The sequence below is a fragment of the Saccostrea cucullata genome, unplaced genomic scaffold (genome assembly GCF_032062105.1).
Source record: "Saccostrea cucullata isolate Sc308-1 unplaced genomic scaffold, CSIRO_AGI_Scuc_v1 ctg6839, whole genome shotgun sequence".
Lineage (NCBI taxonomy): Eukaryota > Metazoa > Mollusca > Bivalvia > Ostreida > Ostreidae > Saccostrea > Saccostrea cuccullata.
In genome coordinates, this window is record NW_026931005.1 from 5,564 (window position 1) to 32,521 (window position 26,958).

General features: G+C 34.4%; 1 protein-coding gene across 4 annotated transcripts in view; it reads left to right on the plus strand.

Annotated features, from left to right (window-relative positions):
* Window positions 1-403: 403 nt before the first annotated feature.
* LOC134230998 (mothers against decapentaplegic homolog 4-like) overlaps window positions 404-26,958 on the plus strand; it is a 33,721-nt gene continuing 7,166 nt past the window's right edge. The window contains exons 1-8 of one of the 4 annotated variants that reach the window (XM_062712865.1): window positions 405-785; window positions 3,448-3,622; window positions 8,634-8,663; window positions 10,774-10,911; window positions 11,618-11,779; window positions 19,758-19,880; window positions 20,208-20,282; window positions 22,520-22,582. In XM_062712865.1, coding sequence (XP_062568849.1) covers window positions 552-785; window positions 3,448-3,622; window positions 8,634-8,663; window positions 10,774-10,911; window positions 11,618-11,779; window positions 19,758-19,880; window positions 20,208-20,282; window positions 22,520-22,582 — 1,000 coding nt within the window. In that variant the 5' untranslated portion in view covers window positions 405-551. Of the gene's footprint in view, window positions 786-3,447; window positions 3,623-8,633; window positions 8,664-10,773; window positions 10,912-11,617; window positions 11,780-19,757; window positions 19,881-20,207; window positions 20,283-22,519; window positions 22,583-26,958 lie in introns of all 4 variants that reach the window. The other 3 variants (XM_062712866.1, XM_062712867.1, XM_062712868.1) reach the window with 3 other exon arrangements.

The following is a 26,958-nucleotide window of genomic DNA, read 5'->3' on the forward strand; positions in this document are numbered from 1 at the left end:
TGGCCTTATAATGAAGAAAGGGGCCTCTTTCAAAATAGATAATTTCAGGGCTGCTGGGTCAAGGGTACCAAGGGGGTACTTTGACTAAAAATGAATTAATGCTTTGGAATCTGCCCTTTGATAAGCAATGGTGCCTCTTTCAAAATTTGTGAATTTCATGGCTTTTGGCTTAAAACACGAACCAAATACAATCGCTGGAAAGTTGTTACATGATACTCAGGTGACCTATAAGGCCCGTGGGCCTCTTGTTTGAATTGGGAATTTATTCAGACAAGTACATAATGCCTTTATGCAGCTCCTATTTTATGTTTTAAGGCTACATCAATAGAAATTTTTTGCTTGTCGGATCTGTGGGCTCAGTGAGCAAGAAACACAATCAAGGTATATGGTTTCATTTTGTGAGATATTTTAAAATAATGTTCTAAATTACAGGTATTCAGTGACTCTCTCACCATCGAAAATGTAAAACATTAGAAGTAAGAGGCAGACATACAGAAAGAAACAGCCAGTGAGCCTAGAATTCCAAGACTAGGAAATAGAACCAGTCAGTCATGACGCAGGCACCGACGTCTAACGACGCGTGTCTGAGTATCGTGCACAGTCTTATGTGTCATCGCCAGGGTGGGGAGAGTGAGAGCTTCGCCAAGCGTGCCATCGAAAGTCTGGTAAAAAAATTAAAGGAGAAGAGGGACGAATTGGACAGTCTCATTACGGCCATAACCACCAGCGGGGCCCACTCCACCAAGTGTGTGACCATACAGCGCACACTAGACGGGAGACTGCAGGTATTTTAGGAATGTTTTTAAGTTTTGTGTGAGTTACTGGTGTGTGAATCACACAGACTTGTCATGTAGGCATATTTCATGAAGCGCGCTAGAGCTTCATGAAAAATATGCCTACGTGCAAGTCTGTGTGATTCACACACCAGTCATTCACTCTAAACTTAAAAACATTCCTTATATTTACATTTTCAATGTCTAAAAGCATAAAAAATGTACTCAATATTTGAGTTTCTCGCTGCCGTATTTCGTTATACTTTTACTACCATAGCTGTAGCCTCGTGACGTCACATTAACGCACATTTCTCCGTGTATATTTCTACGTGTGAGTATACACGAAAATGGTATTCAAATCAATGTCACAGTTGGCTTACTAGAAAAACACAGCAAATGTATATATTTATAACTACGTCATTTACACTATCCCCCCCCCCCCCACTCCACCAAGTGTATGACCATATAGCATACACTAGTCAGAAAACTACAGGTATTAATAATTAGGTCATAAGTGGTCCTCACTTCACAAAGTGTGTCACTTACTCTGTATGGTGCATGCTGGAAAGGTTTTATTCAGGTCATAATTAAGAGCACCCACTCACAAAAGTATTTACAAACAGATTAATTTACAGTTATGAACTTTGTGATAAGTTCTCAAGCACGTAAGCATTTAGAAATGCCGACTCCACAAAATGGGTCACTTAATTAACAGTAGATAATTATTGTATTGGATATCTGGAAAACAACTTTATTTTTTACCACTGGATTTCAAACTTAAAAATCATATGAATAAAGATAGTCATGAATAAAAGTTTGTTTTACAGGATTTAATCCCTGTCCTTCTTTATTGTGAGTAGCAAGTTTATTTAAAGAGGCTAGGGGTGGCAGTCATTTTCAGACTATTTTGATCTCCTTTAAAAGAAGAGCTCCATATAAAGATATACAAAAATGATCAAATTTTAAAACTAAAATGTTTGATTTTTTTCTTTGCCAAATGATAGTTGACAGCTTAGGATACCGTATCTAAAAAAATAAGTTAAATCTGGTTGCAGGACTCGACATTAACGCTTGTCCGCTTGTCCGGTACCAATGAAAAATAAATTCGGACAAGGGAATATTGCTGGGCATTTGTCTGATTGGACAAGTGCATTTTAATGTAAAGGAGTCTCTAAATAATAAAAAGAACGACTGTTGAAAGCTAAATTGGTGGTCTCAACTCAAGACGGAAGCTGTACATAAAATCCAAACTTCGATCCCGATATGTATCGCAGAGCTGTTTACTCTCACGATTTCGCCGTATTTTTTACGGATTTTTAATCCAGAATACGTCTCACGTTTTACTATTATGAAAATACGGTAATCCGTTCGTTAGAAATTTAGCAGTTTTCGTTATGATCTGCTTAGATACGGCTGAAAGAATGCTGACTCTGCAACAACAAAAATCATTGACTATTAATCGTTATGATCTGCGTGGCGCAGTGGTCAGAGCGTCTGCTCTAAGAGTTGCGCATTAAGGACTTGCTCCTTACATCGAGGGTTCGACTCATACTTGTACGACTCGGAGACCGGTCTTTCGGATTAGACCGTATAAACTGAGGCCCTGTGTCGCAGTAGGTGCTGGCACGAAACAGCCCCCTTCCTGCTCGAAGGCCTTGAATATTGAGTAGAGAGCTAATGAGCAGCTCTCCAGAGCGGATGGTGGCGTCAAAATGAGAACAAAAATCTTGAGAGAGACATTAAACAATCAATCAATCATCCTTATGATCTGTCTCAGTTTCACGCCCTTTCATCACTATAAAAGAAAAAGATTTCAAGCACATCGGTGATTTCGAATTGCCAAAAATGTGTGGTATAAAATGACAAAAAAAATTGTTATTTTACCATGTTTTAGTAATCAAAGGAGCAGTTGTTCTCTAATTATATACGTAAAATCAATGGAAAGCGAAATCTTACTGGTAAATGTTAAATCTCACGGACAAATCTGATCAAAAATACTGAGAGACGACGATAAGGGTAAACAGTTCTGGTATCGTTATATTAATATTTAGTTCACATTCGATTGGGATCGAAGTTCACTATAATTGCACTGAAAAGTCATGGAAGATACGAATCGAAGTAGTGAATATTGTTTGATGTTGACAGTTTCACTGGTGGACATTTATGTTATTGTCAGGACAGAAAGCCTAAATTAAATTTCGTTTTATCTGTCTGTAACAATAACATCAAGAATCAAGCAAGCGCATGACATGTGTAAATAAATGGACTTAATTCTAATTTTCAAGTTGAAACTATTGAACTTTATTGAAAATTTTCGGACATTGAAGTGAAGTTGAAATTCGGACAAGTAGATGTCTTGGTCACTTGTCCGAATGGACAAGTAGGAAAAAAAGTTAATGTCGAGCCCTGGATGGTTAATTTGTCCCCCCCCCTCCAGCCTCCTTAAGGCTAGTGATATCAGGTAAAGATTCTTAATGAACACTGGGTGAATAGAAAACAGGAACGTTTTTCCTAAGTCATGATAAGCAATAAGGAATAACTGTAAGATTTTTTGGTTTCATAACGATGATCAATCGACTGGCTTCATGATAAATTTATGCATAAACGCCTTCGGGAGAATTAATGAATACTGGATGAAATAAAGAGTTGTTCGATACTGTTTTATGTTTTTCAGGTCGCAGGACGTAAGGGTTTCCCTCACGTGATTTACGCGCGGATCTGGAGATGGCCAGACCTCCACAAGAATGAACTGAAGCACTGCAAGTTCTGTCACTACGCCTTCGACCTCAAACAGGACAGCGTGTGTGTCAATCCTTACCACTACGAGAGGGTGGTGTCTCCTGGGATAGGTACGTAATGTGTTGGTGTCCTCTCTCTCTCTTTTAGTGTCTTTCTTCTCTCTCTCTCTGTTGATCTCTACTCTCTCTCTCTATCTGTTCTCTCTCTCTCTCTGTTGTGTCTTTCTTTTCTCTCTCTCATGTATAAAAAACAGGACAGGATCAAACTTCTGGGGGTAAAAAACATGGACAAGTTTGGAAATCTGAATGAAATGAACAAAATCTTTGGAAATTTGGCTAATGGCTATGCACTTTATTTTAATTATCCCCTCGTGCAAGTAGTTGTGGAGGGGATATAGCATCGCGAATGTGCGTATGTGTGTGTGTTAGTGTGTTAGTATGTTAGTGTGTTTGTTACACCTTATGGGCAAGATTGACAGAAAACCTTTGCATTAACCACTCTCAGCGTTTTCATACTTGTGTGGCAGTATAAAAAGATGAAGCCTATTCATTTTCAAGTTCATTGTTGAAATATTTCTTCAGATATCGCGTTTTCACTGTCTTGAAACCCTGACATTTATGTACAAGTTGACAATAATCATTTCCGCTAGGGAACCAGTTTAAGAGCCAGTTTTAAAGTTCAAAAGGCGTGTCGAGTCTGCGGGAACCGGATTAAGAGAATATGGTGAATGCCACTGTTTCATTACCAAATTCCAACAGGTGTCTCGGAATTTGGGGTGCACGTTATTCCTGAAAGCTGTAAATACAGTCCTCAAGTACAAATTAACCTCTCGATGTACATACATATATGTACATTTTTATTTTTCATTACGAAAAAAATGCATATTACCTGGAACTGTGAGGTATACTTAGGTAGGTAAATAATTAAAATTGCTGAAACTTATACATATAGCATACGTGATATGTTTCTGCTAGGTATAAGGAAAACTGCCCAATTACGTATGCATATTTTGCCCCCCTCCCCCCAAAAATACTATGCAATTTGATTTTGGTTAAAAATAGACATCCCCCTCCCCCGATAACTTTGTTTTAAAAAACTGTGCAGAAAAACAATGTAATATGTTATAAAATTAAACTTTACTACCCCAGATTAGGTATCCATATTATGCCCCCACCCCTTTAACCAAGATGCTATGCACGTTGCATTTTGTAAAAAAAAAAATGATGAACAACAACACCTCACTAATAATTTTGTCAAAAGTAAGGGAGTAGATCCTAATGTTGCGGGTTTGAATCCCGTTGTGGGACGTGGGGACTAAGTCACTGGTCCTTTGAATGAGACCGTGTAAACCAAGGGCCCATGTCCCAATAGATGCTGGCACAAAAAGATCCCTCACTTTTCCAGACCTGTTTACTCTCACGATTTCACCATATTTTGTACGGATTTTTAGCCAAAAATACGTCTAACGTTTTGCTATTATGAAAATACGGAAATAGGAAATACGTTCGTTTGGAACTTAGCATTTAGTTTTCGTTATGATCTGTCTTCTCACACTTTTGAATCGGTAAAAAAAGAGAAAAATTTCAAAAACTTAAGTGATGTCGGGTTGTCAAAATGCTGTGGTATTAAAAAATGTTAAAGACCATGTTGTTAAACTAAGTTTTTGTAATAAAAAAAGCAGTTGTTCTCTTTTAAAATATGTAAAATCGACGGAAAGTTAAATCTTACTGGCAAATGCTAAATCTCACGGAGAAATCTAATCAGAAATACTGAGAGACGACGATATGGGTAAACAGGTCTGCTTTTCAATGGTTGTCAGTTCCTATTATAGGAAAGAATGTGCAGCTCCCCACCGGCAAGCTTTCATATGAGCAAAAAATTCCTGAGAGGGACATTAAACAAAATACATTGTACTATCAATCTTTAACATGTTTACACCAACACCAACAAGTAATCTCCAGTACTCTCAGTGTTTTCCCCAGAAAATTTTTGATGCATGGGGGGAATTTCGCTGAATAGATGGCGTGTGATGTGTGTCGGTTAAATTAATTGTACATGCAAATATGTGTTTATTTAAAATATAAAATACATATTCATTACTTAATTAAATGATAAATACATTTTGAATAAATTGTCAATTTTACTTAAAAAATATTCAACAATTGATTTTAAAAAAAATTGAACTCATGCATAGCGGGAAGCATGGTGGCAACATGTGATGCATGGCGGGAGATCATGAATGCATGGCGGTATCGCTATGCAAAAACGGCCTTGGGAAAACACTGACTCTGAAGTTTTGTTGTTAAACAGAAGAAGAATGTCCCTCGAGAGAATTTATTTCTTATGAGATATTGCCATTACCGGTGAAGTTCCTGTCGCGAGGGGATGCTCCGCTTAGCGGTGGCCTTGTTTACCTTTTATCTGATTTACAGTTGAGAATAATTAATTAAAAGATCAATTTTATCTATGATGTGTTTATTTCTTTATCATGAATGACATTAACAATTACACTGTTTAAAGTTTATCTTGTTTTGAAAACCTGAACATACTGTAGACTGTAACATTTGTCCATGTTTAGTATTAGTCATGAGATGCAGAGTTTCCGAAAACCAAATATTTCTATCAGTCATTCGGACTGGCGACTTAATGCCTTCTACCAGTCCTAAGCATATTCTATCAGTCCGAATAAATTTTAGAATAGGACAGTGTATATTTCATGATGTATTTCAAAATAAAAGGCATTGCAGGGGTGTGCAATTAGCATCGCCCGACGCCCGGGGCTACCATTTTTGGGGGCCGGGCTAGTGATTTTCTGCAAGGAGGTAGCCCGACGGGCTAGTAAAAATTTTAACAACACATGCAATACATAAAAAGCACAACCGATATTTTCACCGGGTTTTTTGCTATTTTATTCCCAACCAGTGAATATTTTCCAGACAACATGCTGCAACTGTCAATAAATCTCAATATTATCTGCAATTTTCAATATATCTCAATATTTTCTGCAATATTACCCCACTTGTTTACTTGCAAAAACGATCGTTTTTTTTTTTTCTTAATCCGAATTTCCTCTATTCCTCTGTTTATAGTAAATACATACAGATATCTCAATAAAATATTTCCAATCACTCAATCAACTGAAAAATAAGTGTTTTGTGACACACATAAAATATATTTCTAGTGTATTTTATGATTAAACATGAAAACAAAATGAATTTAATTTCATTCTAAATGAGCTGCTGCTAGTGCAATGATCAGAAAGAGGGAAGATAATTTATTTAAATTCGTTTTAATTTTCTTTCATGATAATCTAAACATGATTTTTAAATTTAATAGTGAGAATTATACATTAATTTTAAAAAGAATTAACTCAGTACCCTGACTTTTTCAACAATTTATATCATTTTATTTAAATTTTTGCCCCTATATTTGGGCTAGTAACTTTTTACTTAGGGCTAGTAACTTTATAGCTGCCACTAGCCCGTGGGCTAGTAACAAATTTTTCTAATTGCACACCCCTGCATTGAATTTGTTAATCTTTTCATGGCTCATCAACACTGATTGTGATACCAGGGTTATATTGCGGAATCAGGACAACTCGCCCCCAAGACAACTCGCCCCCAACACCTGTTAAGACAACTCGTCCCCAATTTAGGACAACTCGCCCCCGCTCAGGACAGCTCGCCCCCACTGTAGAGACAACTCGCCCCATTATATTTTATTGTGTATTGCATGCAAAAAAAACGACATATATTATTCAATAAAATATATTTTAAATGCAAGATTAATCTATGATTTATAATTGATATTTATTATAGGTAAAATAAAATTAATATTTACGATTGTGTGTGTAATATGTTGTTATTTGTTTGGTTTTTTCATATATATTTAGTGAACACAGTATATGTATAAAATTATATTTATTATTTCCTTAGACTTTTTTCTTATGAGATAAAGCAAATAAATGCGTTTTAATTTTTCATATTGTTTTAAATTTATATCTGTAGAACATGTCTAGGTAAATCAAGTGCAATGTTCTAAGTTGAACAATCTTAATTATTTAAACTGAAATGAAAACAGCAGACAGAATTTTAATGAAATCCCCAAGCTCACAAGTAATTTGGAACTTCAAAGTGATGATCAATTAGGACCAGGTCCCGAAAATTACGTATATTTAGTTGATCAAAAATTGGCTTGTCCAAGCTCCAAAACAGCTTTGAAGTAATGAAGAATTAAAGCATGCAAGCCTCGAAAATTACTTGTATACAGTTGATAAAAAATAAAAATAAATATCGAAATAATATAAAAATATATATATTTAATAAAAAATATATACATTTATATAAAAAATATCGCCCCCAATTTGCTTTCCTAAAGCTGGGGGCGAGTTGTCTTAACCTGGGGGCGAGTTGTCTTAACAGGGGGCGAGTTGTCCTAAATTGGGGGCGAGTTGTCTTGAAAAGGTGGCGAGTTGTCTTGGGGGCGACTTGTCTTGGGGGCGAGTTGTCCAGCATTCTATATTGCAACTACATGTTTAAAGAATTCAAGCATGGCACCAGCCCACACAGGCTTGTGGCAGCAATAAAGTCACTGACTAGGGGGAAAGAAACAACTAAAATGAAAAAAAAGTATATTCTTGAAAGAGCTAATTTCTTAAAGTTTCTAGTATTCTTTTTAAAATTAAAAGTTTAATTCTCACTTGTAAAATTGAATCATATATAAATAGGAGTTATGAATAAAATTAAAAATAATAATAAAATGACCTATATACTGCATGTGTTTACCATAACTGAGGAATGGAGGAAATTCAGATTAGAAAAAAAAAAAACGATTGTTTTTGGAAGTAAATAAGTCAAGTAGAATTGCAAAATAGATAAGATTATATATATTTAGGAAGAACAGTAGCACGATGCATTGAAAATTTTCATTTTTGAAGACATTGCAATAGATCAGAGTACAATAAATAAATCAGGACAAGCCCTCACCACAATCGGTCACACGGTCCGGTACTATAGGGAATTTCATTAGACATAGCGATTTTCTATCGGTTTTGCCAGTAGGACAGTTAGTTTTCGGAAACTCTGAAGATGTTAATTAATTTTGAATTTTTTTTTCTTTCAGATTTGTCTGGACTCAATATCCAACATGCAGGTAACTAATCTGATTGTATGAACTAAAGGCAACTGTAAGTAGCATCAAATTATGATTATTAAGATTTGTGGACTCTGGGGACGCTTTGTATATTCTCAACTGAGGAAATATTATTGATTGAACTTTTGGTGTGTTAACAATTTATTTTTAAAATCTTCCAACCAATTTGTAGCTCTACTGGTCAGAGACCAGAAGAGCTCATGCAATAGTAAGGCGTCCGTCTTCCGTCCGTCTGTCTGTCTGTAAACAATTTTTCAAAACACTACTCCTCGTACAGTTTTGGACTGAATTCAATATAACTTGGCACACGAGTAGACTACACTAAGATACATAATTCTATGCATCGATTTTTGATTTTGATGAACAGTGTTGCCGTGGTTACTAAAAATAGAAATTTCTGTGAAATTCTTTCAAAATGCTACTCCTCCTACAGATTTGGTCCGATTTCAGTATAACTTGGCACACAAGTAGACTACACTAAGATACATAATACTATGCATCGGTTTCTGATTCCGATGAACGCTGTTGCCGTGGTTACTAAAAATGGAAATTTCTGTGAAATTCTTTCAAAATGCCACTCCTCCTACAGTTTTGGTCCGATTTCAGTATAACTTGGTACACAAGTAGACTATACTAAGATACTTAATTCTGTGCATCGGTTTTTATTTTGATGAGTGGCAAGGATCATTTTTCTATTTATTGCTGATTTAAAGTCTCAAGTCCCAACTGCTACTTTTCTCTTCCTTTGTTTTAAGTATAAACCAGTAGAACAGTCTCGATAGAGACTTCTGGTTTTCTTTGCCAATTGATAGTTGACAGCTTAAGATATCATATCTAAAAAAGTAAGTTAAATCTGGTGGCTAATTTGTGGTTAATTTGTTGACCCCCAGCCTCCTTAACTTGTTTACTATGATGTGTTTCTTTATATTCAGAAAAAGACTATAATTTTGGAATTAACTGCAGTAAATATGAGGGTGTCTAAATCTTCTTGCTTTAAAAAACATGAACAGCGAATGCAACGAATTGGTGTAAAAAAGGTCTTTTTTTCCAACACTAGGATTCCTAAATTTTCTGAATGAAATTTATGATATTCAGAATAAGATTTCCTTATTCAGTTGCTGCTTAGATTTAATATTTGTTGGAATGGCAGTGATTTTTCTACTCTTCTTTTTAAAAAAATGGTCTGGGCTTTGACAGTTAGGAGCCATTTGAATCAAGCTTGGTAAAATTCATTAAAATGACTACTGAACATAAGCAGTGCATTTCTTGATATATTTAGCTATGCAATGAAATATATTTGTTTTCAAATTTAATTTAAGAATCTAAATGAAGGAGAATGATAGAGCTTCTGGTTATATAAGATGTACATAAAAGATTCAGAAACAACACTGAATAAATCTTCATACTATTTCAGAAAGAAAAAAAATTAAATGATGGAAAAAATAATAATTTGTTGAAGAGGGCAAAGAGCCAATATTCACACGAAAATTGACTTTAGAAAAATGACTGGCCTGGATTGACAGGTTCTGACGTAGTTTCTGATACTGACTGGTTCTGACATAGTTTCTGAAATTGACTGGTTCTGACATAGTTTTTGATATTGACGGGTTCTGACATAGTTTTAGATATTGACAATCATAGTTTCTGATATTGACCGGTTCTGACATAGTTTCTGAGATTGACCGGTTCTGATATAGTTTCTGATATTGACTGGTTCTGACATAGTTAGTGATATTGACCAGTTCTGACATCATTTCTGAGATTGACCAGTTCCTATTTAGTATACAATTATTGACTTCTGATGAGGTCTACTCGTGACTATACAGACCAGTTTCTGACGTCGTTTCTGATATTGACCGGTTCTGACTTAGTTTCTGATATTGACCAGTTCTGATATAGTTTCTGATATTGACCGGTTCTGATGTCATTTCTGATATTGACTGGTGCTGACGTCGTTTCTGATATTGACTGGTTCTGACGTCCTTTCTGATATTTACTAGTTCTAATGTCGTTTCTGATATTTACTGGTTCTGACGTCCTTTCTGATATTTACAAGTTCTGACGTCGTTTCTGATATTTACGAGTTCTGACGTCGTTTCTGATATTTCAGCCCCGCCCTCTCGCCTTGTTAAGGACGAGTATGGTAACGAGATCGGGATGAGCATGTCGAGTTCTGAGGAAGTCTCACAAACAGTACAGCATCCTCCTCAGAGCGAGTTCGCTCGGATCCTGACGTCCGGCGGCATGGGTCGGTGTCTGTGTTGTTCTCATTGTTGGGTACTTGATGGGGATAGTTTTTTAGGGGGGGCAATTTTGTTCTCTTTATTAGGGCTGCAGGATGAATTTTATACCTTTAACTTTATTAAACGGTAATTTTTTTTTGCTTTCAAAAAAATCATACATAAAATCTCCAAAAATAATTTTTTTTTAATTAAAGATAAATTAAAACTTTGCATAAATTCCCATCAATCAATCAATAAATAATTAGTGAATTAATTGTCAAAATAATCATGATAGAATTTTCAAAATTTGAACTATATTTAAAAAAAAAAAAAAATATTTTAATCTCTCATAAACATTTTGATTCTCTTTGTGAACTAAATTGGGGAATGAAAAACTTCTTATTTTTTCACTATTTTCTAAGAGAATCTGCATGGAAGAAATGATTTGTTTTTCACTGTCAAAATAAATGTAATCTTTATTTTGAATTTGATCAAGCACATTGATTTTGCTTACTGTTTTACATTTAATTGTGGGCTGACATATCAGAAATTGCCTCAGCTGTTCACTATAGTGATCAATGTATGTCGCTAAATTTTTATTTTGACACATTTAATTTTAAACTGTGTTTTTCATTTTCAATAGCCTTAATTGTGCTGTATATTTATTTTTAGGATGGATGTCATTTAAATTTTATTGGTTTATAATGCTGTGATTGGTTGATTTAAACACAGGTCAAGGGTCATCCGGCCCTCAGTCGACTGTACCACAGCACCCTCACACAGCAGGACCAGCTATTTCAAGCCCCTTGGGGCGGGGCCCCAGTGCCCCCAACACCCCCCTACATAATCCAATGTCCCCCCAGGCCAATCCTTTATCGCCACAGGCACAATCAGGTTCTATTTTTAGTTTGACGTAGAACTGCTTGTCATGTAATCTTGGTGCGGTAGATGTTTTCATGTATATTGACATCTGTATGTCTGGCAAGAGTTTTTGTGCTGCAGATTTCCTAATCCACACAGCTTTTTTTCCCTACTGCTTGGCTGAACTGAAGTGTGTCCAGAGAAAGGGGGTTTGCTACATTCTGTCCCCTTCCTGTCAATATTATATTAACAAAATTAGAATGACCCAAAGTCATTGTATTAATGCCTGGCATTGTTTAAAATTTCAGTTTTATAGGTTAAATGATCCTTACAATAAATTGTTCTGTAAAAAAGTTGCTTAAGGCCAAAAAAATTATTTTCTCAGGCCAAACATTTCAAACTTCTATTACAGATATCATGAATATATGAATGTGACAAATGCTTCAAAATCAATCCAGAAAGACTTCAGACTAAAAATTATGTTAGCAGATGAATACCTTATTCTTGCTGTTTAACAAAAATCTTAAACTACATATAAAATAACCATCGGTTATTCTTTGCCTGCACGTTTGGTAAAAGCTTATGATAAAGAACAACGCTAGACTTGTTCTAGTCAGATAAATTCCTCCTTATGTGTATCTATACCACAACTTTAAGCCCGAGATATCAATAATTCCCAAATTATTGTAGGTGGAAGAATTTAGAGCACATTTTCTCTGGACACATTATAAGCACGCTTTATTTCTGTCTTAGCTTATACACGCCTAATGCTTGACCTCATAACTGCGCAGCATGCTTTGCTTTGTATGTTTAATTACAGTATATGATTTGATACACATTTTGTGGAGTCCTCATCTTAAAGTTGTCTTCATCTTCAGATTAATGGGACATCATAATTAGTTCTTGTCTCGTCTCTCCTCATCAGCATATGTATGAGTGAGTGATTTGCATATATGCAAACAGATAATTTGAATAATTTGTTTTGTGTCTCCTTTTGTCATCTGCATTCAGCATTTGTATGAGTGAGTGATTTGCATAAATGCAAATGGATAATTTGAATAAATTGTTTTGTCTCTCCTTTAGTCATTAGCATACACTACTAAGTCAAAAACGTACTGACATTCCCATTTTTTACTGACAAACTTAGAAAATTACTGACAATGTGCTGTCGTTACTGTAAAACTTAGACAATTACTGACCTTTTTACTGCCGGTACTGATAAACTTAGAAAAGTGCTGACAATCTTAGTCGGTGCTGATAAACTTAGACAATTACTGACCCGTTTACTGTCCCTGCTGAAAAACTTAGACAAGTGCTGACATTTACTGATAATTACTGTCCCTATTGTTCTCGCTCTCGGGGAGGCTGCAGTGATGTGAAATTGATTTTTCTTTTATTTTATCATTATTATTATTTTATTTATTAGTTTTTTTTTCATATAATTTTTTACTATTTCCAGATGATATCTTTGAAAAAAAACTTCTTTGATCTATTTATAGAAAACTGATTTGTAAAAAATATTTTCAAGAGAAGCCTAGGGATAAATCAAAACCTTCAAAAAGATAAGAAATTAAAAAAAATAATAATCTTCCTTTAGTAATGAGATATGAAATTTTACAGAGGTCTTTTCCTTTTTATAATAAAACAATGTTATTACATGACATGTATTTTTATAATATTTTCTTAATTAACATTGATTCGCTGACTTTCTTTTATATCAATTTAAAGAATTAAACTGTTAGGTTAGATGTGTTTTATTCAATTTTAATTTAATTTATATTCAAATTGGTTTGAATAATTTTAATAAACTCATGGCTTGGGTGAGGCCGTGGGCTTTTGAGGAAAGGCGTTTCTTATAGTTTTCATATTATGTAAAACTTTTAATTATATGGAGGCCGCCCATATTTCTTTTTGTGAAGTCAAACATACCCGAATCCAAGCATTTGCAAGAAGAAACCAAAATTAGAAGACAGACGGGGGATTTAAAAAAAAAAAAGAAGACTTTTTATTTTATTCATTCGGCAGGGGGAGGGGGGATACGGGCCTGCATTGATCATTAATCGTTTGACATTCATTGATTTAGTTACTGTCCGCATTATTCTTTTGAATTAATGTACATCTTTTAGCTGATTTTCAAATCTGGATTTTCTGGATCCCCACCTGAAAGTGTTATTTTAATTCAAATACATGAAAAACTATGACATTTCATATTATCATCTTTTGTCTATGCATACACCTGAAACAAAACTTTGATAGAAATTAATATCAATGTTCTTTTCAATTAGAGTGTCGGTAGACGTTCACATGGATCTAGTTTCTTTTTGTCTTTTCAAATTAAAATTGGGGGGGGGGGGGGGACACGTGCGAACTAAATGAAGAACGATGAACATGTACATGTGTGTACTTATTTATCTTATTAAAGTAGAACACACAATTAATACTGCCGTGTTTAAGTTTGTACTCCTTTTCATCTGTTTAGGTACAAAAAAATTAATAAATTTAATTAACTTAATAAATCAACGTTACAGTAACACTGTGCTTTTTATTCGTCCAAAATTATTCAAGTCGTTTAGCTTGTATCCAGCCGAATTACATAATCATTCAACATACAATCGGAAACTCTGTGAAGCACCTGTGTGTAGAAGAAATCACCTGAGGCGATCCGAGTGTGTAGGGTAGCGGGTAAAGAAGACAATAGGTGTCACTGCTGTATTATACAGAAGAACACTCGCCGGATTTCACTGGAAGTTAGTTACGCAACATTACGGTGACAGGTAGACTCTTCTTCAAGGCAGTTTGAATTTGAAAAATTCAACACCAACACATACGTAATATAAATATGCAATCTACAATCCTTCAACCTCTTCTTAGATTAAATAAATAATTGTTTTTGATATACCGACGTAAGATAAAATTAAAGATTAATGAAAAAGAAGATTGATGTAAAAGACACAAATTGTTTAAAGATTTAGGCAAAAATAAATATATGAGAAGGGGTACATTACATCCAAAGTTTTGTAAAAATTACTGGTTCCTAATATTTTTTGTTAAGTTGTGTTAGTGTGTGTGTGGGACAGTGGAGTGAGGAATTTGTTGATTATCAATCAAATAAAAATAGTTCATAGTATATTTCCTTAACCTTTGATCAATAATTAAGAATAATTGAAAATCAAACACAATTTATATGCAGCAGTATTATGACAGTAAAAAAAAATCAGCCGGAGTTTAACTATACATGTATTTTAAACTTTGCCTGGGTCAATATTGATTTTTTGGAGAGAGAGAGAGAGAGAGGAGGGAGAGAGAAAGATGAATGGTAACTCGTCACGGAAGATAGTGGGACCCTACAGTTAGCGAATAATCTTAATCTTATGAAAAGGAAAGATGTTAATGAAACCTGAATCAAATAAATAATGATTACGGGACGGGTATAAATTTATCAAATGGACAAAGAAATTTGCATCATTCAAAAAGCTTACATATTTTTATAAATCATATTCAAGTACCGATTTACTAGAATTTTTTTTCATGTAACCTGTGTGCATAGAGGGGGGGGGGAGGGGGAGACTTATACATGTATGCTAGAGGGTTCGAAATAAATATTTGTGAGCACTGGTTCGACGGACTAATGACTTCCAATTTTCACTACTTCGTAAAATATTTTACTAGACAAGTCCGCATTCTGACTTATTATTATGTTAACATCATAACACCCTTCGCCTACCTACTTTAATGAGATGAAATTTAATTTCAGCACATAAAAATAAATTAATTCCAAATCACTGATAGCTACAGGGGAAAATGGAAGGTACGAAACATGTAATATTTTTGTTAAAATTGAATCATGATTAAAAAATACTTAAAGATTAAGTTTAAAAAAACTAAATAGTGATCTAACCTCTTCGGCAATGTGCATAAACGGAGCACTTCTCAAGTATTTAAGTAACTTAAAGTGTCAATACTGTTTGTATATTTAAGAGAGAGAAAGAGGGAGGGAGGGAGAGAGAAAAGAAAAATATTTGAGAATGGTGCTACTGCTAATATTAGTCTTACCGCTGACGTAGTAAATATAAATGTTTTCCGTAAGATTACTATATTATTGCTAGTACATGAATTTTTATTACTAGTCTGATAAATATTTATTAGTCTCGGACTTACAGACATTGGATACTTATGAACCCTGCGTAATCGATCAACTAACTATTAATTTAGAAATAATGTATTTAGTGACAAAATTAACAAGGCATAGTACAAGTTTATATGGAACACTGTACTGTTCAATAGGGGAACTCCCGTATTAGGAAATGAAACTGGAAATCTTAAACAGGGGTATATAATTATATGACTTGTACAGATGTCTGAGAACATAAGGAAACTTAATTACCTATCAGTAATTATTCAATATTTAGAAGATTTCCTTTTTTAACAAGAGACATATGTCCTGTTTGTGTTTGTGAAAAGAAAATTGAAAATTGATACAACTTTCCGATCGTGAAAACAGGGGGGGGGGGGGGGGGTCAACATTAAAGTCAGATATCTGTCTGCAAAGAAATAAATAGATGAAAACTAACTTGATGATTAATTAATTTTAATTCTTGAATTAAACAGGGATAGATATATTCAACACATAAATTTAAACTTTATTTACTCATTCTTAATATTAATTTCAAATCATATTCTGAATTATTTTACAGATATCAATAATATTTAGATTAAAAAAAGATAACTGCCTGGGATTTTTTTTTTTCATCAAATATTAAGATAAGACTATATTTAAATGCAAAGTATAACACACAGTCATTTTCACACCACTGCAGCCTCCCCGAGAGCGAGAACAATAGGGACAGTAATTATCAGTAAATGTCAGCACTTGTCTAAGTTTTTCAGCAGGGACAGTAAACGGGTCAGTAATTGTCTAAGTTTATCAGCACCGACTAAGATTGTCAGCACTTTTCTAAGTTTATCAGTACCGGCAGTAAAAAGGTCAGTAATTGTCTAAGTTTTACAGTAACGACAGCACATTGTCAGTAATTTTCTAAGTTTGTCAGTAAAAAATGGGAATGTCAGTATGTTTTTGACTTAGTAGTGATATACGTGTATGAGTGAGTCATTAGTATATATGCAAATAGATAATTTGAATAATTTGTCTTGTCTCTCCTTTTGTCATTAGCATAGGTATGAGTGAGTGATTTGCATATATGCAAATGGATGATATGAATAATAATGTAGTGGTTTAAATTTTCCATGAACATTCACTGGTGTAAAGACTAGTGAACTTGTGACATTCACTGATCCATAACATTTGATTTATTGTTCCACAGGCAAATAAATTAAAACTGTAGCTATGTTTGCTGCCCTTCTGTTAAATCCAAATTTCTAAGCTCCTCTTGTATTGTGATTATTATTCATTTGGTATATTTTTGGTCCTGCTCAGTGAAATATACAAAGATAACGAAACAGTATTCAAGATCAGAAGTCCATAAAACAATTCAAAATAGGAGCAGAGCAAACACGGACCTCCAAAAAATCAGAGGTAGGATCAGGTGCCATGGTGGAGTGAGCATCCCCTGGCAACCAGTCGCACCCGCAGTGTGCTCCTTGTCATGATCAGGGGAAATCACAGAAAAATCCGTCAATAATTCATTATGTACATAATGGCCTAACAATTAGTATGAAAAACATCAGTTAGCATTTAACTTCATGATAAATTGTATTTGCTGACAAGGTCATTGTATCAATTGTATGGTTCTCATGGACTGTAGCTGAGAGATAATTAAGCAACCAATAAAATGATTTGTTTGATGTGCTCTGACGACTTATTGGAATCCTGAAGCCTTTTTTCCCACTATTTTGAATTTGAAATTATTTTAAGTTTCCAGAGAAATGACATGATTTAATTAAAATAATTTTGCTTCATAGCAGAATTTTTTTTTCAAGGATTCAAAGACAATTTTCAACCATAGAATATTTGTAATCAAAAGCAATTGTATTTACAGTTTATAATAAGAAATATATATAAATAGCATTAACACAGATTCTAAAGATTTTATGCTCAGGCAGGTGTGATATATTTATTCCAAATTTTATCAAGGATTAAACAACAGAAAAAGTTTACAAGTCTAGAGCCACATTTATTTACAATTTAATGTACTAATTGCCAGTCTTGATCAACTATTAAACATTGCTTTTTATTTTTGCTTGTGATGTCTAACACACTATCTTGCTTTTTAAGGATTTAACAGCGTAGCAGACAGTAACTAGAAAAAATAAGATGCTAGCCTAATAACATTTTTATTAAGTATGAGTGAGCAAATGTTTACCTCTTTTTTTTTCAGATCAATATTTTTGAAAAAAAAGGCTAAATACAGCAAGACAAATTACTTGTCAATGATATTTGGATGTTATTTTGTGTTTGAGAGTAAACATACAATATATATTTGATATCTATTGTTTATACAGTACTCTGTTTAAGAAGCATTATTGTTGATATCTGATATCTACATAGCATTATAGCTGTATCACTAACATTTCCTTATTGCCCGATATCTAGGCAGTTCTCTAGCAGTTGGAGAGAAGTTAGTCTGATGCCAGGACAGTATAATATCTGTATCATTGATATCTGATATCCTGGCTATACCACAGCTGTTTTGTACATTGGTGATATCTGATGTTTAGACAATACTAGATTTGTATCTTAGTAAAGCATTACATGATATCTAGAAATAAGTATGGGAGAGTAGCATTATATAGTATGTATAACTTTTTAAGTTATTCCTAGGCAGTACTTAGTCTATATTGTAGAGTAGCATCCATTATACAAACTTGGGGTCAATTACTTTGAAATGTAATTAATTACTTTCAAATACATTGATAATTTTGTCAATTACTTGCAATTACAATTACATTGATTTTTTCAAATGTAATTAATTACTTTCAATTACTTTGACAAATGTAATTAAATACATTTCAATTACTTGAGTTTTATTTTTATATTAAAAAAATTTAAAAGATTTTTTTTTTTTAATAAGATTTTTTCTATAGCAATCGAATTTGAACTTTCATTCAGTGTTTTTGTTCTTGGGTATGAGAGGGGTTCACACCTGGTCAAAATTAGTCCTTTACCTTATAATGAGTGTGACACACTGTATAAACAAATGAGACAATTAATTATTGTACAAACACAAGCCCATTCTACACCAGTATGGAGTATGGCAAGATCTTTTTTGTTACTTTCTCAAATCCATATTTTTGAAGGAAATATTAAATAATATCTATCTCAAATCCATTTATTATTTTGTATCTTAAAATGAATAGAATACAGGTAAATTTAAAAGGGAATGTAGTTTGTCTTATTGCTGTAAAACAAATCAACTATCTAAACAATTATTGTTATTTGCAAGTGTGACTAGGGAGAACTGAGATTGATAAAATGTGGGAATAAGAAGTAAAATCCCACCAGTATAAAACTGTGTATCAGTATAAGACACCTTTCTAAATATAAAAAAGTAATTGAAATGTAATTGAAAAGTAATTGAAAATACATGACCTTTTTTGAAATGTATTTAAATACATTCAATTACTTGTAATTGAAGGCTCGCTCAAATACAAATTACTTCCAATTACTTTGAAAAATGTAATTAATTACACTCAGTTACAATTACTTTATTCAATTACCCCATCCCTGCCATTATAGTTGATATCTGATGTTTAGGAAGTAGTGTAATACAGGGAAATTTTCGCCCCCATTTCGTTTTCGCCCCTTTCACCCTACTCACAGATGGGCGAATTTAAAATGGTGCAAATTCAAAAAACACAATACATTTACATGTATAATTTCTTAAACAAAACTGTGACATCACAGAGGAACATCACATCATAGACATGCATTGTTACTTTTATATCATCATAGAATTGCGTCAAATTAATATCATTGTAGAAATGCGTCATTGATATAAATACTTTAAATCATCACAGAAATGTGTCGTTGATATGATTATTTTTGTATTGTCAGCAGCAGCCAGTGCCATGTCTCACGGTCTGCCCTCACCGATGGGGGAGGGATTTGGGGCTCAGGTGTCCTCTCACGTCTCACAATCACCGACATTATCCAACATCAGCGCATTTCCCCCACGCAGTAAGTCAATTCTCCGGAATTTCGTAGTTTTATGAGAGGTTCTTTTTGTTGATTTTATGGTACAGTATCATTTATATCCCTAAATTAGAAGAGTCATTTTGTGCAAGGCATTCTAATTTCATCTAAAGGAAGACAACACAATTGTCAACGTAAATGCTTCCTTCTACTCTTGTTTTCATCTGAAGGGAGACACCACAGATATCACCCTGCACATGAGGGAGACATAACAAATTGTCTCTCTGCAAGTGACATGCTCTAGACCAATCAGCTTGTCTGTTTTATTCTGAGGGATATGATTTCAGTTTAAAATTTTATATTTTTTTTCAGGTTCTATGGCCGCTACAGCGACCTGGGTGGGAAATAACACAGCAACATATACCTCTTCACAGGATCCTCAATTCTGTAGGTCATAGGTCAAATTCTTCACAATTCTGTAGGTCAGAGGTCAAAATCTTCACAATTCTATAGATAAAGGGTCAAATTCTTCACAGTTTTATAGATAAAGGGTCAAATTCTTCACAATTTTTAGCTCACCTCGACGAAGTCGAGATGAGCTTATGCTATACCCCCGGCGTTGGCGTCGGCGTCGGCGTTAGCGTCGGCGTCCCAGGTTAAAGTTTTAGGAACAAGTCCATTCCCAAGTAACTATAAGCCCTATCTGATCCAAACTTGCATGGATGTTGCATCTAGGGATGTACACTACCAGACTTGCTTCGGATGCTGGATCTGACCTACATTTTCTAGATGAGTGATCAGGTTAAAGTTTTTGGAGCAGGTTAAAGTTTTTGGAGCAGGTCCATTCCCAAGGAATTATAAGTCCTACCCAGACCAAACTTGCATGGATGATGCATCTAGGAATGTACACTACCAGACTTGCTTCGGATGCTGGATCTGACCTACATTTTCCAGATGAGTGACCAGGTTAAAGTTTTTGGAGCAGGTCTATTCCCAAGGAACTATAAGCCCTACCTGAACCAAACTTGCATGGATGATGCATCTAGGGATGTACAATACCAGACTTGCTTCGGATGCTGAATCTGACCTACATTGTCTAGATGAGTGACCAGGTTAAAGTTTTTGGAGTAGGTCCATTCCACAGGAACTATAAGCCCTATTTGGACCAAACTTGCATGGATGATGCATCTAAGGATGGACACTACCAGACTTGCTTCGGATGCTGGATCTGACCTACATTTTCATTCCCAAGTAACTATAAGCCCTACCTGAAGCAAACTTGCATGGATGATGTATCTAGGGATGTACACTACCAGACTAGTTTCAGATGCTGGATCTGACCTACATTTTCATTCCCAAGGAACTATGAGCTCTATTTGGACCAAACTTGCACGGATGATGCATCTAGGGATGGACACTACCAGACTTGCTTCGGATGCTGGATCTGACCTACATTTTCATTCCCAAGTAACTATGAGCCCTACCTGAACCAAACTTGCATGGATGATGCATCTAGGGATGGACACTTCCAGACTTGCTTCGGATGCTGGATCAGACCTACATTTTCATTTCCAAGTAACTATAAGCCCTACCTGAACCAAACTTGCATGGATGATGCATCTAGGGATGGACACTACCAGACTTGCTTCGGATGCTGGATCTGACCTACATTTTCATTCCCAAGTAACTATGAGCCCTACCTGAAGCAAACTTGCATGGATGATGCATCTAGGGATGGACACTTCCAGACTTGCTTCGGATGCTGGATCAGACCTACATTTTCATTTCCAAGTAACTATAAGCCCTACCTGAACCAAACTTGCATGGATGATGCATCTAGGGATGGACACTACCAGACTTGCTTCGGATGCTGGATCAGACCTACATTTTCATTCCCAAGTAACTATGAGCCCTACCTGAAGCAAACTTGCATGGATGATGTATCTAGGGATGGACACTACCAGACTTGCTTCGGATGCTGGATCTGACCTACATTTTTCATTCCCAAGTAACTGTAAGCCCTAGGTAAACCAAACTTGCATAGATGATGTATCTTAGGATGGACACTACCAGGCTTGCTTCGGATGCTGGATCTGACCTACATTTTCATTCCCAAGTAACTATAAGCCCTAGCTAAACCAAACTTGCATGGATGATGCATCTTAGGATGGACACTATCAGACTTGCTTTGGATGCTAGATCTGACCTATATTTTCCATATAAGAGCCCAGGTTAAAGTTTTGGGAACAGATCAATCCGAATGAACTTGGAAGTCTTTGATATCTGTAGTTTTAATAGTTTTGAATATTTGTTTACACAATACATGTTTTTCACACTACATGCATAGAAATGTGTATATACCATGTAGAGGGTTAAGCATAACTTGCAAGAATATTGTTGTTGGGATGAATACTTAATATTAAGAAAATATGATGTAGGATTTGCATTACTTAAATTGATAACATTCGTCGAGGTGAGCTTCGTAATCTTTGATTACCTATGTTTTAGGCTGAAGGTCAGTTTCTTCACATTCTGTTGGTCAAAGGTCAAATTCTTCAAAACTATGTAATTCTGTAGATTAAAGGTCAAATTTCTTCACAGTGCTTTAGATCAACCCTAACATTTATATTATATTGATACTGTATTATAGTGAGCTGATGCTCTGAATTTTTTTTTTATTTCAGGGAACAACAATCACATGCAGTCATCTGATGTGCAGTCCTTACCTCCCCTTACCAACCAAAACCGTAAGTAATTACCGTGAAATCATTAATTTTTTGGAGTGGTAATTTTCGTTGTTTTCAAAGTATGGAGAGACAAATATGACCACCACAAAATGGAAAATTTCATATGCATTACTACTTAACATTCTCTTTTTATATTTTATATATATATTTTATACCTTTATTTATGATTTTACAGTATTTTAGAATTTATTTAAATAGTTTATTTTGCCAATAATGAAATGTAACTACAATCACTTGGTATCAAGTAGTTGGCGTATTTATGAATAAGCGCTACACACTATACACCTTGTATTGCATTAGTAAATGTTTTCTTATCGGTACTCGTGAATTAGGGCATCTTTGTCCATCCCAAAGCCTGCTTTAGTTAATTATACAGTTAGTAACCCTGTGTACAATATATCAGTACAATATATCAGAAATATTGTAGACATACTTTTTTCCACGGGGTCATAATTCCGCGGAATCTCCATTTCTGTTTAATCCATGTGTAGAAAATTGCAAGGATTGCCTAGGCTGTCACGATATTACATATATTCTCAAGAACACATGGACGAATTTCCGCAGGAAATTTGTGATCGTGTACATAGTGTAAATTAATACCACACGGAAAAAAGTACTTCTACAGTAAGCAAATTTTTGTAATACAGTTGTGATAATGAAAAACATGTTAGCCAATAAATTGGGAATGCATGACAATGGGGACTGACAAAGCAGTTAATTCATCATTATCACGAGAGTTATTATGCCCCCCTTCGAAGAAGGGAGGGCATATTGCTTTGCTGCTGTCTGTCGGTCGGTCTGTCGGTCCATTTAGTTTCCGTTCATTTTCTTCGCAACCATTGCACATACTGAAATGAAATTTGGTATACAGATATATCACATGAATATCTAGGTCAAGTTCTGTTTCGGGTACGATCGCGCCATTTTTGACAGAGTTATGCCCCTTGGACTTAGAAAAATTTCAATTATTTGCAGTTTCCGTTCATTTTCTTTTCAACCATTGCACTTACTGAAATGAAATTTAGTATACAGATTTATCAGATGAATATCTAGGTCAAGTTCTGTTTTGGGTACGATCGCGCCATTTTTCACAGAGTTATGCCCCTTGGACTTAGAAAAATTTCAATTATTTGCAGTTTCCATTCATTTTCTTTGCAACCGTTGCACATACTGAAATGAAATTTTGTATGCAGATATATCAGATGAATATCTAGGTCAAGTTTTGTTTTGATTAGGATCACACCATTATTGACAGAGTTATGCCCCCTGGACTTAGAAAAATTTCAATTATTTGCAGTTTCCGTTCATTTTCTTTGCAACCGTTGCACAAACTGAAATGAAATTTTGTATACAGATATATCACATTAATATCTAGGTCAAGTTCTGGTTTAGGTATGATTGCACCATTATTGACAGAGTTATGCCCCTTGGACTTAGAAAATTTCAATTATTTGCAGTTTCCGTTTGCCCCTTGGACTTAGAAAATTTCAATTATTTGCAGTTTCCGTTCATTTTCTTCACAACCGTTGCACATGCTGAGATGAAATTTAGTATACAGATTTATCAGATGAATATCTAGGTCAAGTTATGTTTTGGGTACAATAGTGCCATTTTTGACAGACTTTTGCTCCTTGGACTTAGAAAAAATCCAATTTGGGGGAGGGTGGCATAAGTGTTTTACAAACATCTTTTGTTTTATTTCACTGTTTACCGTAGCTGACATTTAAAATGTGTGAAGTAATTATATAACACACCTGTTTTGCTCGGTAATTTAAAATGTAAGACAGTTGTTTTACTTCTAGTATAAATAAGATTAATTTGTAAGTAATCGGTTAATTGGGAGAATGTAAGTCAACTAATGGACGAGGAAGAGGACACCATTCTGTCAGATAGCACGTAAGCAGATCAAGTAAGGCCAAAAAAAAAAATACCTGTGTTTCCGGTTACCCGACCGACCCTAATTTTACGCGCCGACCCTAGCACTTTTTATTGCAAATCCGGATTATGTACCGTAATTTGTTCTAAAACTACAGTCTTCAAAATGCGCGCAGTTAAAAAGGCACTTGTAGCAGATAAATAAAAACGTCTTTTCAAGCATTTTAAGATTATACATGCGTAGATAATAGCTCTTTCCCCCTTAGATCGTTCCCTCCTTTACCCTTTAATGACGTCTTTTGACACTTAGCATCCAACGCTTAATGAGACTTTTGACCAAATCGATGTTGACACGCGTGTATATTTTCATTGTTGATTTGACTTGAAATTACCGCTTGTTTTTAAATTATCAGAGCACAGGTGGCCACCTGCAGGTTAACAATAGATGATTGCATCATACTACAGTTGGAAATCACATGATTTACTTGTTTTAAAAAACATAAGAATCTCGAAAAGTCCCACCAAAATTCAAAATGGCGGACTGTTACTTACGATGTTTTTTGAGCATATAACACAGCCAATACGCAATATTTTCTCATCCAGTAAAGCATTACATGAAACTCAAGCTATCAACTACATATTTCTTGAAAGGTTTGATAATTATAATGATCTACACATGTAATATACTTCAATATAAGGTACGAAAATTTTGTGAAGTTCGGGACCGCGCAGTGCGGCCGATTTCATTACCTGTTTCTCAGAAATTCAGAAGATATCTTCCATTTTACGCATAGTTATAAATGTAAAGGTGTAGCAAATAATTATTTTAATAAAATTTGATCATTAAAATATTCAAAAACGTTTAGAAATCAAGTTTTATCACACAAGTTTGAAAAATTGTTGGCGAGATTGACATTATAGTATCACTACAATTATTTATTTCTGAGGAATCAAACTTATAAAATGGATAATAAATAATAATTCAATCATTAATTATAACATCACACATAAATTTCTTAGTTTTTAAAGACAATTTTGGCATATTTGTTAAAATATCTATATTGCGATTTACACCTGCTTTCACCTGAATTATTATTTATAGAAAATTACAATAAAAATTCTGTAAATAGATGAGAAAAATTTAATTTATTACGAATCCAATGATATATAATACATAGCATAAAAGAATTGTTTGACCCCCATTAGCATGATTAGTTTATAGTTTTAAAATGCACTCCAATTCATTTAAAACACTGTAAGGGGCAGCCACTAGGCAAACACTCCAGGAATATGGCTAGTGTGTCAAATTGTGGCCCCAGATGTATTGCATCACTTATTTTATATGTGCATCACTCAACTCCAAGTCCACCACATGTTGTCACTGGGTTTAAGCTCAAGAAATGTCCACACTCATACGAAATTACTGCAATATATAACTCTCTTTGGCACTGGACTGTGGGAAATATATTTCGAGATAGTCATAATTTTGAAGCTAACAACGGCGGTTTAACTCTGACATCATTGGCCATGAAAGAAATGGATATTAACTATGTCTTTACATGTAATGATAATGAGGCCGAGGTAGAAGTAGGCCTGAAAAACAATCTTGAATTCTTTATTTTACTTTTTTGTTAAATGTGACAAAATTTCATTATTAAATTGTGATTAAATTTCAAATGTCTTTTTCTATAAATCAATTTCTTGCAATTGATTCTGCTACCTACCTCTAGAAAACAAAATACTACTTGTTAATATTTAATATCATATACAGTTTACCTAAAAAACAGTCAAATATAATGTTCAGTTAAAATAAAAAGTAAAAGTAAAAAAAAAAGTAATTGCCTACCGACCTACCCTAATTTTGAGGGACATGTTACCGGAAACACACATATTTTTTTTTTTGGCCTAATAGCTGGGGAAAAAAATCTTTATCTCCCATCAATTTGCCAAATACAAGATAGTCAGTGTTATTTTCTCTGGGCTTTTTTTTTTTATACCCCCGCCTCAATTTTTTTAAATTTCTGTTTTTCTTTGTCTTAATTCTGATCAGGATCGGTATTCATCTACCATTCTACTTTAGTTTTAAATCCCACGAAAGTCGACATGATTTTGACAGCTGAAAAGATTGTAATTGCTGTAATACCTGCATATATATTTTAAACAAGGGTCATTGGTTGAAAAAGATTGGTGATGATGTGAAGTAAGAGATAATTGAACCTTTACTATGACTTTTATTCGGGTATTGTAGATAAAATTACACCGGTTGACCAGGTCAATAAAAAATCTGCAAAATTGAAATAATAAAAAGTATAAAATAAGGCCATAATAAAAATATTCCTAGATTCTCATCCCCGCCCGCCCCGATTTTAAACCCCCGCCTCGATTTTTTTTATTTCTGTTTTTCCTCGTCTTAATTCTGATCGGGATCGGTATTCATCTATCATTCTACTTTCGTTTTAAATCCCGCGAATGTCAACATGATTTTGACAGCTGAAAAGATG